This window comes from Zootoca vivipara, chromosome 10 (genome assembly GCF_965207765.1).
Source record: "Zootoca vivipara chromosome 10, rZooViv2.hap1.1, whole genome shotgun sequence".
Taxonomy (NCBI): domain Eukaryota; kingdom Metazoa; phylum Chordata; class Lepidosauria; order Squamata; family Lacertidae; genus Zootoca; species Zootoca vivipara.
In genome coordinates, this window is record NC_142593.1 from 21,681,603 (window position 1) to 21,700,888 (window position 19,286).

Genomic DNA, 19,286 nt, shown 5'->3' on the forward strand with positions numbered 1-19,286 from the left:
CCAGGGTTGAACCGGAGACCTTTACATGCAAAGATGATGCCGTGCCACTAAGCTACAACCCTTCCACATAGGCAGCAAGCCTAAGCATGCTCATATTTGAAAGTGTCCATGAAATCAATTGCACTTACTTCTTATGGGTAAGGCTCAGGTCACAAATGATCTCTTCTGTAAACTAAAAGCACCTAATACACTCAGTCTACACAGTATTCAATCAAAACACTTTATGTCTCCTAGGTTTTTAAAGAACTGCTTTCCAAGACGGTTCTGACTCTGCTGAAGAGGTATTTTAAATTGGCTAAGTTTAGAAGACTGGCTATCAGAAAGCACCTTCGTGTTGGACTGCAGCAGAAAAAGTAAAAAAGCATTACAGAATTCCAGGGCCAAATTACCTGTGACTCTGGCAGATAGGCATTTTTAAAAAATTTGCACAATGACTGAGCCTTTCTGTGAGGTACAGGGTCCTTCTGGCCAATTTCTCTTTGCGTTAGTCAAGGATGAAGCCGAATAGGCACAGTCCTTCCGCCATGCCACAGTGGGGCAGAGCTGCTGCAGAGACAGGCTCAGTCCTCTTGCTTAAAGCAGGAGATAGGAGGTCCTTCTTTGCTCTGACAGCTGTTTGTGAGAGTCCTAGAGATGCAGTCTTAATGGTTCTCCAAAAGTACATCAGGTTCCCATTTTGTAGTAAGCAGAATCTTCCACATGTGAGGCAAGAGTGGTGGTAATACATAGCTTTTGGTGCAAAAAACCACAGATAAAGCAGACAAGCCATTTGTTGCAATGTTTTCATGAAATCATAGACTTGTAGAGTTGGAAAGGATCCATAGGGTCATCTAGTCCAACCCTCTGCAATTGCAACTACAGTACCCCCACCCACTTTGAAATGGACATGCCTTCCACCCACAAAAGAAGCCAGAGACATGTAACAATTATCCCACAGGCATTTACATTTAAACGCCTGCCAGCACCTTGTAAGTCTCAAATTCAATCCCCCTTCCTTGGTTGGAGCGGGGTGCCAGGAAAAGAGACAAATCCTGTCAAAACACGGCCCATGACGAAACAACTGCTTTCCCCCGCGTTTCTCTTGCAATCCTCCACACCGCCTTTGTCCAGCACACGGAAGAGTCTATGGGGAACCCGGAAGTGAGGGTTGCGCGGGGTTGGCTGCTTGTGATGGCCGAGCAGCTCTTGGGGCGAGTGCGCGCGTGGGGTCACGGAACCGGAAGTTCCGGCAGTTCCGCTTCCTCCAACGTCCCGGAACCTGCCTTGTTGTGACTGCCGGCCTCAGAGTTTTGCCGGTCTCCTCCTCCTCCTCCTCCTCAGACGCCGCCGCCGCCGCCGCGCTCGGGCGGGCGGAGGCGAGCGATGAAGCCCAGCCAGCGCAGCTGAAGCCGCCGAGGGAAGAAGGCCTTGCTGGGGGCGGCGGCGGCGGCGCCTCCTATATGGGCCACTTTCTCTCGCGGAAGGGAACCAGCCAGACCGCGGATAGGAGCCGCCGCCGCTGCCGCCGCCCCCTGAGGGGGAAAGGGCCTCCGCCGCCGCCTCCTCTTCCTCCTCCTCCGCCGCCTCGGGACCGGAGCTGCTTCCTGCGCGGGCCCTGCATGCTCTGCTTCCTGGTGCACAGCGCCAGCCCGCCCGCCGCCTCCTCCGAGGAACCGCCGCCTCCTCCTCCTCCTGCTGCTCCGCTTCTCTACGCGGCTCTGAAGGCGCCCGAGGACCGCGCCGCCCGCCGCCTGCTGCGCTTCTCCTGCCGCCGCCTGCTGCTTTCCGGCCTCCTCTTCTCCTCTCCTCCTCCGCCGCCTTCCGCGCGGAGAGCGGGGCCTGCGCTGGAGAGCAGCGAGGCCCCCCCGGAGATGGTGTGCAAGCGCAAGGGCGTCCGGCTGCTCCCCTGCCCGCCCCGAAAGCAGCCCCGCTGCGCCGCCGCCGCCATCCCAGCGACAGGGGCCGGGAGCCCCGCTTCGACGCCGCCGCCGCCGCCCGAGGTTTCTGCCGCCGCTGCTGCTTCTGCTTCGCTGCCCGAGCAGCACCTGTGCCCGCTGCCCTGCGCCTCGGACCGCGCCCGGGGAGGCTCGCCGCTGAAGGACCCCGCCGTCGGCGAGAACGGGGACGATGGGGAAGGGCTGGCGGAGGCGGCGCCGCCCGCGGGCTCCCCATCTCAGCTACCCGAACTGGACGGGAGGGAGAAGGGCGAGGCCCGCGAGCCGGACTGCGAGGAGCCCCCCGAGAACCCCGGGGACTGCTGCCGGGAGCCGCAGCCCCCCTCGCCCGACATCAACCAGCTGCCGCCCTCCATCCTCCTCAAGGTGGGTTTGGTGAGCTGGCAGGTGTCTGGGATGTAGAGGTTGCCAAGGTAGGCTGGGGGCTGCCTGCCTTTTGGGGGGGGGACACCTGTCGCTGCATCCCTTGCCTCCCCTTCCTCCTGAGTTTCTTGGTTGTGTGTTTTTCCATGTAGAGCTCAAGAGTGCCGGGCCTGGTCTCCTGGAGTTTACTCTGCAAAGGTGCCCAGGACCTATAGGGGTGGCGATACAAGAAGACCTCACCCAATTATAATTTTCCTTTTCTTTTTTTCAGCTTTGGTTGGCAATGGATGGGGATCCTGGAAATTGGTTTTATGCACAAGCTTTTCTACTAAATTCATACGTTTTTACTTAAAACAGTAGACGCTATTCCAGCTGAAGGTGAAATAGTAATGTTTCTTGATTGAAACGGAATCCCTGTCTTGATAGAGCTTGGTCTTGGTCACATCATTTAATCCAGAATAGTCACTTCCCCAAGTTATTTGCACAGGCTGATATAATTAGAATTGGTTCACATGGAAACAGTGCTTAATAGCATTGTTGATAGCTTAATACAGGCATCCCCAAACTTCGGCCTGCCAGATGTTTGGGACTACAATCCCCATCATCCCTGACCACTGGTCCTGTTAGCTAGGCATCATGGGAGTTGTAGGCCAAAACATCTGGAGGGCCACAGTTTGGGGATGCCTGGCATAATAGCACAAAGAGACACACTTCCTAGTAATCCTGCTTTTATGAAACAAAACAAAGCAGTATTTTGGGAACACCTGGTGTTCAACGACTGGTGTAAGTACTAGATGAGCCTGCTACACTGGATTGGAGCTGGTGGAATGAGGAAGCCTGAAAAGTTGAGAAAGGGTGATTTCTGACCTGCAGGGTTAAAAAAAGTAAATAAGCAAAGAGTGTTTCCAGGGCACATTCTCAGGATAGCTGAATCTCATATCAGTGCATTAAGCTCTTGAAAAAGCCTATGGAAAGGCTTCATGAGAATAGATAGCTTGGAGCTTTAGAACAGAGTAATCACTGTTTATGGCTTACCGAAGTTAAAAGGCTGGTTTGTAGTAGTTTTCTGTGAGACATATCCCCAAGAACGGTAAATGGGAGCTAAAGTTGGAGAGCCCCTGTTGGGTATGTCTTGGAGCTGCTTTCAATCAGCTCCTCTCTGCTTTCCCTGCACTGGATGACAACAGCACAGAATATACTGTGCAAAGGGGTTGGGGATGTTGTGGAAGACTGTTGCCTGACAAGGTGATGTATGTATAAAATGCTGAGGAGCCTGTGAGTGTTTCAAGGGCCCCGTCTAAGCCTTCCCTATGGCTCAGGATGAAGTACACTTACAAATGGACACCCATAACATTGGGGAGAATGTCTTATTCTATCTCTTTCTCTCTTACACACACACAAACACACACACACACACACAGAGAGAGAGAGAGAGACAGAAACTGCAACCATCACTTGCCCACACACTCCAGAAATGAATTAGGTAGATGGAATCCCACGCCAAAAAGAAATGCTGTCCAACTTTTCAGTTACAAAGCATGAAATGAGAAATGTTGTCTGTGGTAACAGTATTTGTTGGCAAGCTGTTTTATGAGGTGTGGGTGGAGTTGCTGCCCTATCAGCTTTCCAGAACAGTTAGTTGCTGACCAGGGCCTTAAGGTTTTCACTCATGATGGCGCTGCTCATCTGCATGGGACTGTCAAATTACCTAATACTGTATATAGATTGTTCATAGTATCAAGTTGAATGCTTATCACTGTAGACACAGGCAAATCCCCCCCCCCCATTTGCACAGGTGTTGCGTTCCTGGTTTCTGTGCATGTTGACGGACCTCGCATAAGCCCTCCCCGTTCTGTCCCACCCAACTCACATTCTGCTCTCTTCTGGATCCAAAAGGACCCACATGTTGGTCATGCGTCAATTGAACACATGCAAAATTATCATCACCTCTGTTACTTAATGGAAAGTAGAAAATTGGTGGAGTAGTGAGGGATGTGTAAAGGTAAAGGCACCACTGACTGTTAAGCCCACTCTTGGGTTGTGCCACTCATCTCGCTTTACTGGCCGAGGGAGCCGGCGTTTGTCCGCAGACAGCTTCCAGGTCATGTGGCCAGCATGACTAAGCTGCTTCTGGTGAACCAGAGCAGCACACGGAAGCGCCGTTTACTTTCCCGTCGGAAAGGTGCCTGGAGGGAAATCCATTTTCTTTCTTTTAAACAAATATATTTGTCCAAAGCTTATTAGAAGAATCAAATCCTTGGAAGAATGATAGAAAGGGCATGTCTTTGGAAAGAACTTTAAGGCATTTCACTTTCTCTTAACTCTTCCTTTTTTCTTTCATAGATATTTTCCAACTTATCTTTGAATGAGCGATGTCTTTCAGCATCGTTGGTTTGTAAATATTGGCGTGACCTCTGTTTAGATTTCCAGTTTTGGAAGCAATTGGACCTCAGTAGTCGTCAGCAGGTATGAAGGAAGCTATGTTGAAATCTGAATTCTTTTAATCAAATTAAAATAATTCCTTTGTATAAGTGATACCTGTTTCACTTTTCAGCCCATATTTCATATAGAAAACATAACAAGAGTTTTCTGAATTCCTTCATTCACAGTGATTGGCTGTCTTAAAAGCCTGTATTGAACCACACACATGAATATATTAAGCTGCTTTCATTGACTGAATAGATGCATATTTAGTATGATGGTGAATTATATAATGACATGACTTGCATTGCATTTTTCATAATCTAAAGAAGATTAGAGTCTGATTATCTGAACAGGGATTACCTATCTGTTCCCAGTACAAGGGAACAACAGTACCTTTGTTGTAGCTGTTGTAGCATCCTTGGGCAAATCTGATGAGCAGGTGTTTTTTTTTGTTTGGGTGAATCTGGAGTGGCTGTTGAGGTGGTATCCATTGGTCAGACATAGTGCTGAAAAAAATCATTATTTGCAGCAAAAGGCTCCTAAAATTTTAAGTTGATCAGGAAAGCATGGAGGCCAGACTTGTAGTGAAAGTACTAACTTGGTTTGGTACAAATGCTGTTGTAAATGTATAGGCTTATTTTTCTTTTAAAAATACAGATAAAACTGAAAATATGAATTTACCTATTCAAATTGTTTTTGACAGGTCACCGATGAATTACTGGAAAGAATTGCATCAAGAAGCCAGAATATAACTGAAATCAATATTTCAGATTGCCGTAATGTATCGGATACAGGAGTATGTATATTAGCATCTAAATGTCCTGGACTTCTAAGATATACTGCTTATAGATGTAAACAGCTGTCTGATACATCTATAATTGCAGTGGCTTCACAGTGTCCTCAACTGCAGAAAGTACACGTAGGCAACCAGGATCGGCTCACTGATGAAGGACTCAAGCAGGTGAACTTAAATATTGGTGAAAATATTTTTTAATATATATCAAAGTACACTGTTTTTGAATAATTTAAGATGCACTTTTATGTCCATTTGGGAGTAGCCCCTACCCAAATTCTGTAACATGTCTAGGAATAGGCTGTTCTTGTCAGAACAAAATGTTTATATTTCCAGTTTACATTACCCTCAAAGATATACATTAGTTGGTATATGTTACAGGTAGGTAGCCGTGTTGGTCTGACGTAGTCGTAACAAAAAAAATCTTTCCAGTAGCACCTTCAAGACCAACTAAGTTTATCATGACAAACTTAGTTGGTCTCGAAGGTGCTACTGGAAGGAATTTTTATTATTATTAGTTGGTATATGATAGTAAAATAAAAGGACAAATCAAGGGCTAAAAGAAGTAGGATTTTCTGTTCTGGGAGTCATGGAAGGTACCATGAGGGTCATCTAATCCAACCCCCTACAATGCAGGAATATCAGCACATGGAAGAACATTTTTAAAAAATTGTCTGTACTCACAGTTCTTTAGCTGTGTATCCATAGCTCTTGCTGAGTACAACTAATGAGCCATAACTAGCTCTAATTGTGCTGTGTGCAAACCCCAGTTTTAGAACCCAGGAAACAATTTTTGGGGGCTTTTTGTCTAGAATAGTGCATGCAAGTTCCAGTTTGGGTGTTTTCTGAGCCGCTCATACTTGTGCTGCTGCAGCCATTATTAAATTTCCAGACTGCTAGTGACATATGTTTATTAGAGACCTGCAAATTTTGCAGGCCATTTTGAATCTAAATGTGAAATTCTTAGCCCTACCACACTGTTTTGAGCTATTTTTCTTTTCAGTAAATTATGCTCTTTTTTGGGGGGGGGGCGGGTGTCCTACAATCTTATACCCTGCCTTTTAGATAGATAGATAATCTTTATTGTCATTGTCCCATACAGAACAACGAAATTGAAAAAACTCTACATCAGACATCCAAAACCAACAATCCTGCTATCCCATCCTGATTAGCCCCCCACAGACTCTGATACCCCATAATTAAACACAATATACCCCCATAAAGACTGCCTTACACTGCATTTAAAACCATAGTCATATTTGGATAGAAACTGTTTCTCAAGCGGCTAGTTCTAGTCTTCGTAACCCTGTACCTTCTTCCAGAAGGCAGAAGCTGAAAGAGATAATTTCCAGGGTGCACACTAGACATTACTTCCTTGTACCCCCTTTGAAGCTTTTACCTGTTCTAAACAAATTTCTACCTCTCATCACAGTTACTGTGCTTAACATGTCTGAACTTGGCATAACATAGCATCTTAGTGGGTACTTTAGAGTATTTTGTTCCCAATGGGCAAGAAAATTTCTGTGCAGAGTTATTGAGGAACAGATTACCTTTGCCAGTTTCCCCTCCCTCCTGCAGCCCCCTTGTACCATCTGAACAACTGCTTTAGAAAGTTGAGGGGGCATCTAGAAGAGTGTAGGAGGTGATCTACTCAGGTAGATCAAAAGTGTTCCATGGACATTTTTTTTTTACCTACCAATTAAAAGAAGAAGGAGAAAATATATTCTTAAGTGATGGCTGAATATCTTCCATGCACTTTGGAAATAGTCACAGATTCTGTTCTGGTGAACCAGAGTATGACATTAGAAAGAACTATACTACAGTGGAACCTCGTTTTTCGAACTTAATCCATTCCAGAAGACTGTTTGGCTTCTGAAAATCATTCGAAAATTGAAGCAGTTACTTCTGGATTTTGAGCGTTCGGGAGCCAAAACGTTAAAAAATGGAGGAGTTCGGGAACCAAGGTTTGACTGTACTTTGCCTTTTTTGTCAAACTGTCACGGCTGTTAAAAACTAAGTTGTATTTGCTAGTAATAGTATCCTTGAAATCTAACTGTAAGCTTTTGTTTTTTTCTTCACAACTACAGCAACTTTTTAAAGTTAGAGACATCTTTACAACTTTTCAGCTTCTATAGGCAAGACTGTTTTATTGATTTGGGTGGTGGTAACTGGAATTCTGAGCTTCTGGTGTGCACAATACAATTTGTTTCTGGTTATTGATACATGTTGGATATGGCTGAATCTAATACACCTGTTCTCTTACTTGGACTGCTGAAATCTATACTGCCATTCAATTTCCTATTTTGAGAGCAATGTGGCCTCTTTGCTAATGTGTTAGTTAAAATCTGAACTAATTGTTTAGCAATGTAATGATTGTATATATACCATAGATTGAAGACAAGGTTAGTTTTATATATTTATGTGTGTGTTACTTTCATTTGCAGCTTGGATCAGAGTGCAGAGAACTGAAAGATATTCATTTTGGCCAGTGTTACAAGATCTCAGATGAAGGAATGATAATTATAGCTAAAGGATGCCTCAAGTTACAGAGAATATACATGCAGGAAAACAAATTAGTAAGTATCTTCTCTCGTGCATTTAAATTAAAAATGCCTACACCCTCTTTTATACTCGCCCACTTCCAACATTTTATCTGTGTATCTTAACTGAGTTTTGAAGGGTTAGAAACCTATGTCCATATTCTGAGAATGTTAACCTACAATACACATAGTGATTAAAAAGCTAATTCTTAGAATTCAGTTCATATTGGTTAATACTTTTTTTGGGCTAACATGCTACACTTAATTGTGGAATTGGCTTTGCCTTGTGTATTTCAGTAGTTGATAGAAAAGTAGTAATGCTAGCTAAGCATTTCTATTCTGTTGGATACAAAATATTCTCTGAAGATCTTTGTACACTTTTGCAGTGCCTTGTTTAAACTTTACATAGGCTTAGCTTATAAACATGTATGTTTACATGTGAAGAACCTGATTTATATGACTACAAGGTGTCATGTTGGCTACCAGATTTGATGACTTAAAATAAATAGTCTGCTTTATGGTGGAATCTGCATTAAGAGCAAAATGGAACTTCTGCGTAGAATGGCAATATTTCTGTGGATACAAAATACTGGGTACAAACAGATGGCTGTCACAACTGCACCCTGTTAATGAACTTCCTTCCAACTTATATCAGGCTTGCCACTTACGCAGTGTTCAAAACTCCCATTGTTCTAGGCACATTTTGCAACAGGGAATTTCATTGGTGCAAGCAGTTTCTGAGCTCTGGGCGCAGTACTGCGCCTAAGATTTCAGATTAAAACAGATGGACTAGGTGGATACAATCCATAGTGCTGTACTTCGATGACTCAGAGCAATTTTAGTCCTACTTAAGAGTAGACACATTCAAGTTAGTGGACATGTTTAGCTTGGGCCCATTAATTTCAGTGGGCCTACTCAGAGTAATTTTCTTGTGATAATTTTGAAAATATTGACATTAATCAGTCTTAGTTGTGAAACTTGGCATGCTTCAATTAGATGCTGCTTATACAACAGTTGAAATTGGAGAACCAACACTTTCTTATGGCCATCCTAAGCTTCTTTTACATGAATCTGTTGTTTCATTGTTCCTAAGATATTAATTTTGCTGCAACTCCTTTCATGGCAGCCAAGCCTAGGATATGACTATTGTAGTCATATCCTAGCATTCACCTTAAAAAAATGGGAAAATAGGTTGCACTAGAAAACACAGATCTCATTCTGATGTAGTTTCCAAGGAGGTCCCTCAACAGCACTTCAGTGGAAGAATCTTTTGGATCACGTACTCTTTACAGCAGGCATCCCCAAACTTTGGCCCTCCAGATGTTTTGGACTACAATTCCCATCATCCCTGACCACTGGTCCTCTTAGCTAGGGATCATGGGAGTTGTAGGCCAAAACATCTGGAGGGCCGCAGTTTGGGGATGCCTGCTTTACAGTGTACTGTAAGGAAGAATTGGAAGCTGGCAAGCAAAAACACGTTTTGTGTTCAAATAATGAGTGAAACTAAAACTTCTGAAGATGTTTTTGGAAAACAAAACCATTGCTGGAATACTAGAACAGTTTCCAAACTCAAAATAATTGTATTAGCTTTCCTGTGTATTGGCTCTTCATTGCAAGTCAATCAAATGTCTATTACAGAAGTCATACTGTAGGAATTTGAATGGTCAATCAGCTTCATGTCTTCCATGCTGGATAGACTGCTGATTCCATGTTCTACTAAATGATTCATTTTTTCTGACCTTTTAAAAAGTCTAATAAAGATCACTGTGTAGTTGTCAAGGCACTAGATAAGTACATTAAAGTTTCTTTCACTGGTGTATCAAGAATAGGAAACATTGTGGCTCATTTCTTCTTCAGAGAAAGAACTAAACTTTCTAAGAAAATCTCAGTACTGTATGTTCAGATACCAACTCAAAAGCAGAGCTTTAAACAGTGACTTTATCAGTTCTTGGCATCTCCAGGTGGTTCTGGGAAAGATCCCTTTTGTAAACTCTGAACAGCCACTGCCAATTAATGTAACAACACAAAGCTAGAAGGCTTGTTGGAAGTCACCAACAGTAGTTCTCATTTTGCACATAATGAGAACCTATAGTTTACTGTGGCTTACTGGTTTGTTTCCCCGCACAATGAAGGGAAGAGTAAAGAAGATTTGGTCATTCTAAAGGAAGCAGATAATAAAAATTCAAGTACAAAAAATGCCTCCTCATGCTCAAGAACTTGAGAGTATCCATAACTTAAAGAAGTGATAGCTAAAGTTTTAAGAGCTGTGTGGCATTCAGAGCAACCCTGTTGTATCTGTGATTTTGAAATATTAAGCACTGTATTCAATTTTCTCCAAATAAAAGAGGGTCAAAAAGTGGTGTCTTGGGGCACAAAAATATAAGACTGTGATAATTTTCAGATAAAAATGGAAATATAGTGCCAGTTAATGGGCTTCTGATTGAACAGTTACATTTTGTTTTCTATTTAATTTATATTATGTGACAAGGACTCAGTTGTAATTGCAAAGCTGGACTTGGAAGCTACCAGAAAATATGCTGCTTCTCTATGAACAGAAAAAAAATCTTTGAAGGCATCACACCTGGTGACTCAAAGCAGTTGTTTAGCATTTTTCTGCTAGTAGGTCAGCAACAAAGACTTATTGGACACATACCATGTTTTGTTTGTGCTCGGTGTAGAGTGGTAAAGACTCTGCATGTTTTGTGGCACCCCCAACAATAATAATTCTACAATCAAATTCAGTATGCATAACAACAAACAATTGTTAGTTATGAGAATGAGCTCTGTAAGTTTCTTTTTTTACTGTGAGCTTTCACTTTTGAATATACAGTGGTACCTCTGGTTGCGAACAGGATCCGTTCTGGAGGCCCGTTCGCAACGTGAAAAGCCTGCAACCTGAAGCGCCGTATCTGCACAGGCGCACAGCGTGATTTGGTGCTTGTGCGCATGTGCGAAGCGCGATTTAGTGCTACTGCGCATGCACAAGTGGCGAAACCCGGAAGTAACCCTGTCCGGTAACTTTGGGTCGCCACGGGACACAACCTGAAAAAACGTAACATGAAGCAAACGTAATATGAGGTATTGGCTGTATTGCCGGTTGGAAATTGTATTTTAGTGAACAAAACATGATTTGATGTCCTGGTTTTGCTAATCCACAGGATAAACCAGAGGTTGACATCCAACACTATCAGCCTGCTTGCTCAGTGTGGTTTCTCCCTCCTTCCCATTGCAGCCCCCATGCATGCCCCAAAAATCTGTTCCAGAGCCTGGACTGGATATCATTGGATATCACTTAAATTTCCCCCCAGTTTAGGGCATAATAAAGAAACTGCAGTTTATTTAAAAGTGAAGCTTTCAATCTCTTCTGGTGTGTATGTGCATGAGAGAGAAAGCACCCAAGACTCATGCTCATAACAGCAAATCATAATTTACTGCATGTGAAGACCACCACTGAGTAAATTTAGTTAAATTGCTGCTTCTGTACAAATATATATCCTTGTTTTGAGAATGAGTGTAGGGACCAAGTAGATGCCTGGTTCAGATCTTGCTTCACCCACAATTTCACCAGCCTGTAGAATGGGGATTGGGAATCTGTGGTCTTTTGGCTGCTGTTGTCCAAATCCCACCAGCTCCAGTGACCAAGGATGATGGGAGTTGCAGTCAAAAGAGTATCTGGAGGGCCACAAGTTCTTATCCTTGCTTTAGAAAGTAAGCTGCTCTCTCTTAGGTTCACCACCTCTTCCGAAATGCAGTATGGAAATATATCAGCCTAGCTTTGATGATTGATGTAAAGATTAGAGAGAACATAACTCATTCCCATTCTTGTATTCTACTGTGCACATGGTGACCCCTTTTGCCTTTGGTCATTCACTGTACTGGCTTTCTGCTTCTCCCTGGCACCACTGTGTTTCAGTGATGGAATATTTTTTTCTGAACTGTGCTTGCAGTATAGAAATGTGTGCGTATGTAATAAAAATGCAATAGCTTCATGGTGACATGACATGAAGGCTCTCAGGCTTTTCAGCCTGGAGCATGCCATAGTCTCATTGCCACAAAACAATTCTTCGTACCCGGTTCCTCAGAATACTCTTTACACACAATGATTTATCAGTTCGTTTCAGGCCTAAGGGCACTCTACTTCAGCAGCATCCTACAGCCGAGTCAACGTGCATCAGAGGCAGTTAGAGGCAGAGTAGCTAGGCAGTTTTGATTAGTAAAGAGTGCAATGAATATCTAGAATGCAGTTCTATATCTTTATACAATACCTTTGTTAAAGGGGGGCATTCAGAAATGCAGTATAAAACACATGTGCTTAGAATCCTAGCATGTAAGAAGAAATGTGGGATTTGAAATCTTAAAATTTAGCTTACTCTTGTATTTTGTTCCTTGTTTCTCTTATTTATCCTATTTTATGGTTGGTATCAAACACTGTCGATATGTGGGTAGAATGGGCTTTTGCTCGAACAACAGGGCTTCACTTTCTCTTTCTACTCCACATTCTCAAAATCTACTCTAGAGGGTTGGGGAACAACATGTGCAGATCTTGGGATGGGGATCCCAAGGAGGAGAGGAAAGTAAAGTCTGTTTGTGCGAGTGGAAGTCTGCTCATGCAATGTTGGATTTGCTCTATATCCTGGCCTTCTTTCTGAGAAAGGGAATTGTTGGTTTTTACTTTTGTTGTACTGTGATTTTGGGTCTAAGGACCACAATAAAGCTCTGTGTGCGTGATGTTTATAGTTTTACCTCTATATTTTATCCCCACAATAACCCAGTGATGCAAGTTAGGCTGGGAAGTTGTAACTGCCCAAGGTCACCTAGTGAGTTTTATGCCCAAATGAGGATTTGAATGAGTCTCTTCTGCCCTTGCCACCATTCTCTCCTATACCTTGCTAGTTCAAGTCTGGCACTTCAGCTGAAGCTTGTCAAATCTGCAGCTGTGCCAGTGTTCATAGCTTAAAATTTCAGCCATTGTGTTACTCATTCTGCTTCACTTAAAGTTAAGTGGTTTTACATTACAGTGGTGCCTCGCTAGACGAATTTAATTCGTTCCACGGGTATTTTCTTTTAACGAAAAATTCGTCTAGCGAATCCCATAGGAATGCATTGAATTTTTTTTGAATTTTTGAAATTTGCCCATAGGAACGCATTAATTGAATTTCAATGCATTCCTATGGGAAACCGTGATTCGCTAGATGAATTTTTCGTAAAACGAATTCATTTAGCGAGGCAACCTCCGCTAGAAAAAATCTTTCGTTAAGCGGAAATTTTGTTAAGCAGGGCATTCGTTAAGCGAGGCACCACTGTATTTAAGCAGTTACGCTATTGGGCAGTACACCAGCATCCAGTTGAACAACACAAGGTAAAAAGTATATACATGCATACATCATTTTATTTGTATGCCTCCTTTCCATAGTTAAAAGCATGCTCAAGGCGGCTTACAACATGAAAAACAAGTTGATAACCATTTTAGCTACCGGTATCCTAAGGGCATGATCAGCCTAAGTAGTTCTGCTATTGTTCAGAGTGAACTTACTCCTCTTTTTTTGGTGGAACATTATGGGTTACTATGGACACTATTTAAGATATTATCCAGTACATTGTATTTAGCTTTCATAAGAAAATATCTGCAGTGTTTGGGGTTTTTTCCCCCACTGTCCCACACATCCCTCCCAAACTTTTGAAATTCTTGGGCTTCAGCAGTCAGCTTCTGCAAAACAAGAGTCAGAAACATGAGAACGTGTTCCCTTTTTAAATATTATGAAAATAAGTTTAATGAAAACTTTGGGCGTTTGGGTTTCCAGTTGTTTTGCTCAAAATCTGTGGAGACTTGCTAGCTGTATTAGCAATTATCCTGCTGCTCCAAATTGAAATGGAAACGGTCTTCCCAGAAGCCTAGTTTAATTAAAACAACAAGTTAACCACTATTTAAAATGTTACAGGAACGGTTACGCAAATACTCTTAAGATATGCTTGAAATACTCTTAAAACAACATAGCTTACTTAAACTAATAATTGAACCAGTACAATTGATAACAGTCTGGTCTGTAATTTCTTTTTATTCTCACAAAATGTGACTCTTCCCATCTGTGTGGGCGACAGTCCCTAACAGGCACAATATAACATACTAGTTTTTTAAATGCTGTGTTGTGATTTGCAGATGTTCCTGGAAAAATGTATTTGTTTCTTATGACCTTTAGGTGGCAGTGTTGACGTTAGAGATGCTACTAAAATACCTTTGTGTCCTTGGTACAACCATAAAATGCCTGGAAACAGTAGATTACAAATAAAGGAAAAAAGGATACTATGTAGCCATAATTTTCTTATTTACAATGGCCAGTGTGTGTATTTTCTTGTTCTCTGCACTTGTACTACTGATTTTTAATGCTCTAAAGCATAAAGCTATATGCTTTGCTGCACTTGAATAAATTTTTTTCCAGGGTAATGTCCTATCTAATCATGTGTAAGTGCAATTATTGATTAATAGCTTTTTAACAACAGCTTCCAAATGAGTTTAACATCAGTATTTCTAAATATTATATAGTGCCGTAAATCAGTATGAAATACAGCCTCGCATATTGTTTCTGAGTTCTCTTTCTGCACATGAGAAATACTGTTGCATTTTTTTGCAGCTCTTAAATTTGCTGGCTGGCCCCATCCTGAAAAGCAAATTGAATATGGTTTGTCCGGTATAAAGTTAGATATTCCTTGCAAAATATTCCAGATGGAGTGCAGCGGAAACTAAAGTCCCCTGTTGTTCACTAATCAGGTACAACATGGGCATCTGCACCGCAAGCTACTCTATACATTGTTATTTTTGCACCATCTACAATGCTGCAACCTTTGTCCTGGAGTGGAACGTCTCAATAGTGGATAGATGCGCCCTTCTCAAACTTCAGAGTGGGCCATAATCACCAGCTCATCTTATTCTGAACACTTGTCAAAGCTCCCTTCTCTGTGGAGTTAGGCCAGGCTTGAACTGCTAAAATACAAGTTGAAGGTTGTGAACTTTCAGTTATCTTGAATCTCAAATCCAACACTTAACAGCAGGCTCAAATTGTTGAATGCATTTTATCATACAACAGCATATAAATACTATTTTACTTTAGGTCGTGAAAGTTTAAAATGGCTGTTATGAAGATAATAATATTTCATCCATTAAATATCATGGAATATGCATGCATATACGTAACTTTCTAAGTGACTCATTAAAAAAAGAACTTTATTAATAGATTTACTTAAGTTTATTGCATTGTCTAGTTTGACTTCAGAGTGTAAGATACAGTGAAACAAATATTAATGTACATCAGGGCTGAATTTATTTGTGTAAGATCTTTCTGGCTTTTCATTTCAAATGTGGGTGTGACACGTTTCAGCGCCTTCATGATAGAGCAGTGGCTGGCATCTGGTGGCTGTCAACATGAAATTAGAATAAAGGGTTTGTCCTAAGAATGAAAATGGTACTACAGCTGTGACCTGTTTAGGGGAAGTAGCCTAGAACTGAGTTGTTCTGTCAAGGCCATATTTCCTCAGCGCATCCAAGCCGGACACCAGATTTTTCCTTCTTTCCAGTCTGTTATTGGCGTTCTCCAACTTTTTTGCATAGTTTGGACTGCTGGAACCCTCCGTTTAACACTTATGCCGTTGCGCTCTCTCTCTCTCTTTTTGGTTAAATGCAAGCTTAAAAAGTTAGGTTAGAATAGTCTTGATTAGTGATACTTGTAATTTATGAAAATACGTTTCAATTTATATTCCGAAGCTGTTTCTTCCTAAGATGTGGTTCCTTACAAGATAAACAGTACATTCAGTACATTTCTGAATGCTCTGTCATGTAGGATGCCAGGATAATATACAGAATAAAATTAAAAATAATACATTAAAACAAAATACACTAAATTATAAATGATTTAAGCCTTTTTTTTAAAATGCTACACCAATCACAGAATCAGTGAGCAACAATCGTTATGTAGGTGGATCAATTTATTGAATTGAATGAGTAAACAAACTAATTTAAAAAAAAATGAAAACAAATGGCAATTAAAACATGATTCAAGTGGATAGCTCAGTTACTTAGAGCATGGTGCTGAGAATGCCAGGGCTCCAGGTTCGATCGCCATATGGAACAGCTGTATGTTTCTGCATTGCAGGGGGTTGGACTAGATGATCCTCGGGGACCCATTCCAACTCTACAGTTCTGTGAAAAACAGCATAAAAATGCCTACATATGTAATAAGCTTTTAAAATGCACAATCTATAAAATATGTATTCTATAAAGCATTAAGGGTTTCAGAATTTGCTCCTGGGTGCTCCTAAAGTTCTCAGTGCAAAAATCAATAAGGGAAAACAAGTGTCTCTGAAAGACAGCTTGCTTATTACAATTAGAGTGGTGGATCTTTGTTTTTGGTCATACTCTCAGTTCAAATGGGGGCATCAAAGCGACTTTGCCAATACTCCGCATGAACTGAGGATGCATCTTAGCTCAGACTCTTCCTGAAAGATGCTGGGACTCCATGGCAGATATGCAAGGGTTCGTTGATAGTGCCTAAAAAGAACACACTGGAAGTATAAAGTTTGTAAATCTCTGGTGTCGTGGAGTGAGATCTCTTGTTGAATTTTTCTGTTTTTGTAGTAAGTTATGTTTGTCTGGCGCTTTGAGATGGTGCTCGTTAGAATACTGAATTTCCAGCATCCCCTCAAAACAGTTAAGAATTTAATTAAATTTCCCTCATAATGTAGAAAAAAAACCACTTGGTTTTTCTGATTATGCAAATATTCCAGAACAGAGTGTAATGCTGACACATGCACTTCACATGTAAGCAGTAACTGAATAATAAGATATGCTAACAGGATGTTTGGATTGTTTGTGTTGTCAGTGTGTCTGCTCCTCCGGAAGATAAAGGAAGTAGGTCTTCAGTTAAATTTTGATCCAAGCTTATTTACTGGGTAAACTCTTTGATTAAATGCCTTCTTAAAGCTCCATGTAATCTCTCTTTATAATCACTACTGATGGATAAGCATGGGAAATTCCTTAAATTAAACAAATCCTTGATCAAAGATACTTTTTGTAGTAGATTTTCATACCTGTTTTGATGTTGAGTGCATTTTTATAGCCAGTTTCATGCAAAAGTATCATTGCTGTATAAAAATCAAGTTTAATGCCTTAGCAATTGCTTATGTTTTAGGTGTGTTCTAATTACTGTAAAGTGCATTTTTAATAAGAGCTTTTATTGAGGTATTTCAACTCTGAAATGCATACATAGAAATAATAATTTTATATGATGCATAATTAAGTAGCATATTATTTTCTGCTTTTTGCTGTGTGACTGCACTCTGTTAAAATGGTAAGAGTGGATGGACCAAAAGGAAAGACATTACTTTGGGCAGGGTGCCACCTGACACAGGTATATCTGCCTTGGAGATGCTATTTGTAATGAACGAATCCTATGTTTGGGTTTGGAACATGAACAGCATTTATTTATGCTTTTCCAACTGGCCTGCTGCAGTCATAATGCATCAGGAGCCAGCCTTGGGGACATGCATTCCCTCTTTCCTTGTAGTGTAAATTCCTTTCCATTGTTGGCCTTTATGGTTTAGCATACATCTGCATAAGGTTAATGATTGAATACTCTTTGAAAAAGAGACCCTGAACATTGTGCACTGCCATTGGTGAACTTTTCACATGGATACCTCTTAAAGTCAGTTCGCTGTATAGCCTTATGTAGGCTTCATCAAAACAAGCAAAACCAGGGAAAATCTGTAGTAAATTATGTAGATTAAATATGTTGTTGTTGTTGTTTAGTCGTTTAGTCGTGTCCGACTCTTCGTGACCCCATGGACCATAGCACGCCAGGCACTCCTGTCTTGCACTGCCTCCCGCAGTTTGGTCAAACTCATGTTCGTAGCTTCGAGAACACTGTCCAACCATCTCGTCCTCTGTCGTCCCCTTCTCCTAGTGCCCTCAATCTTTCCCAACATCAGGGTCTTTCCCAAGGATTCTTCTCTTCTCATGAGGTGGCCAAAGTACTGGAGCCTCAGCTTCACGATCTGTCCTTCCAGGGAGCACTCAGGGCTGATTTCCTTAAGAATGGATAGGTTTGATCTTCTAGCAGTCCATGGGACTCTCAAGAGTCTCCTCCAGCACCATAATTCAAAAGCATCAATTCTTCGACGATCAGCCTTCTTTATGGTCCAGCTCTCACTTCCATACATCACTACTGGGAAAACCATAGCTTTAACTATACGGACCTTTGTCGGCAAAGTGATGTCTCTGCTTTTTAAGATGCTGTCTAGGTTTGTCATTGCTTTTCTCCCAAGAAGCAGGCGTCTTTTAATTTCGTGACTGCTGTCACCATCTGCAGTGATCAAGGAGCCCAAGAAAGTAAAATCTCTCACTGCCTCCATTTCTTCCCCTTCTATTTGCCAGGAGGTGATGGGACCAGTGGCCATGATCTTGGTTTTTTTGATGTTGAGCTTCAGACCATATTTTGCGCTCTCCTCTTTCACCCTCATTAAAAGGTTCTTTAATTCCTCCTCGCTTTCTGCCATCAAGGTTGTGTCATCTGCATATCTGAGGTTGTTGATATTTCTTCCGGCAATCTTAATTCCGGCTTGGGATTCATCTAGTCCAGCCTTTCGCATGATGAATTCTGCATATAAGTTAAATAAGCAGGGAGACAATATACAACCTTGTCGTACTCCTTTCCCAATTTTGAACCAATCAGTTGTTCCATATCCAGTTCTAACTGTAGCTTCTTGTCCCACATAGAGATTTCTCAGGAGACAGATGAGGTGATCAGGCACTCCCATTTCTTTAAGAACTTGCCATAGTTTGCTGTGGTCGACACAGTCGAAGGCTTTGGCATAGTCAATGAAGCAGAAGTAGACGTTTTTCTGGAACTCTCTAGCTTTCTCCATAATCCAGCGCATGTTTGCTATTTGGTCTCTGGTTCCTCTGCCCTTTCGAAATCCAGCTTGCACTTCTGGGAGTTCTCGGTCCACATACTGCCTAAGCCTGCCTTGTAGAATTTTAAGCATAACCTTGCTAGCGTGTGAAATGAGCGCAATTGTGCGGTAGTTGGAGCATTCTTTGGCACTGCCCTTCTTTGGAATTGGGATGTAGACTGATCTTCTCCAATCCTCTGGCCATTGCTGAGTTTTCCAAACTTGCTGGCATATTGGGTGTAGCACCTTAACAGCATCATCTTTTAAAATTTTAAATAGTTCAGCTGGAATATC

At 41.8% G+C, this 19,286-nt stretch overlaps 1 protein-coding gene across 1 annotated transcript in view; it reads left to right on the top strand.

Moving 5' to 3' along the window:
• Positions 1 to 214: 214 nt before the first annotated feature.
• Positions 215 to 19,286, top strand: part of FBXL17 (F-box and leucine rich repeat protein 17) — a 152,492-nt gene continuing 133,420 nt past the window's right edge. The window contains exons 1-4 of the mRNA XM_035100064.3: positions 215 to 2,300; positions 4,641 to 4,763; positions 5,425 to 5,682; positions 7,959 to 8,090. Coding sequence (XP_034955955.1) covers positions 1,440 to 2,300; positions 4,641 to 4,763; positions 5,425 to 5,682; positions 7,959 to 8,090 — 1,374 coding nt within the window. The 5' untranslated portion in view covers positions 215 to 1,439. The remainder of the gene's footprint in view (positions 2,301 to 4,640; positions 4,764 to 5,424; positions 5,683 to 7,958; positions 8,091 to 19,286) is intronic.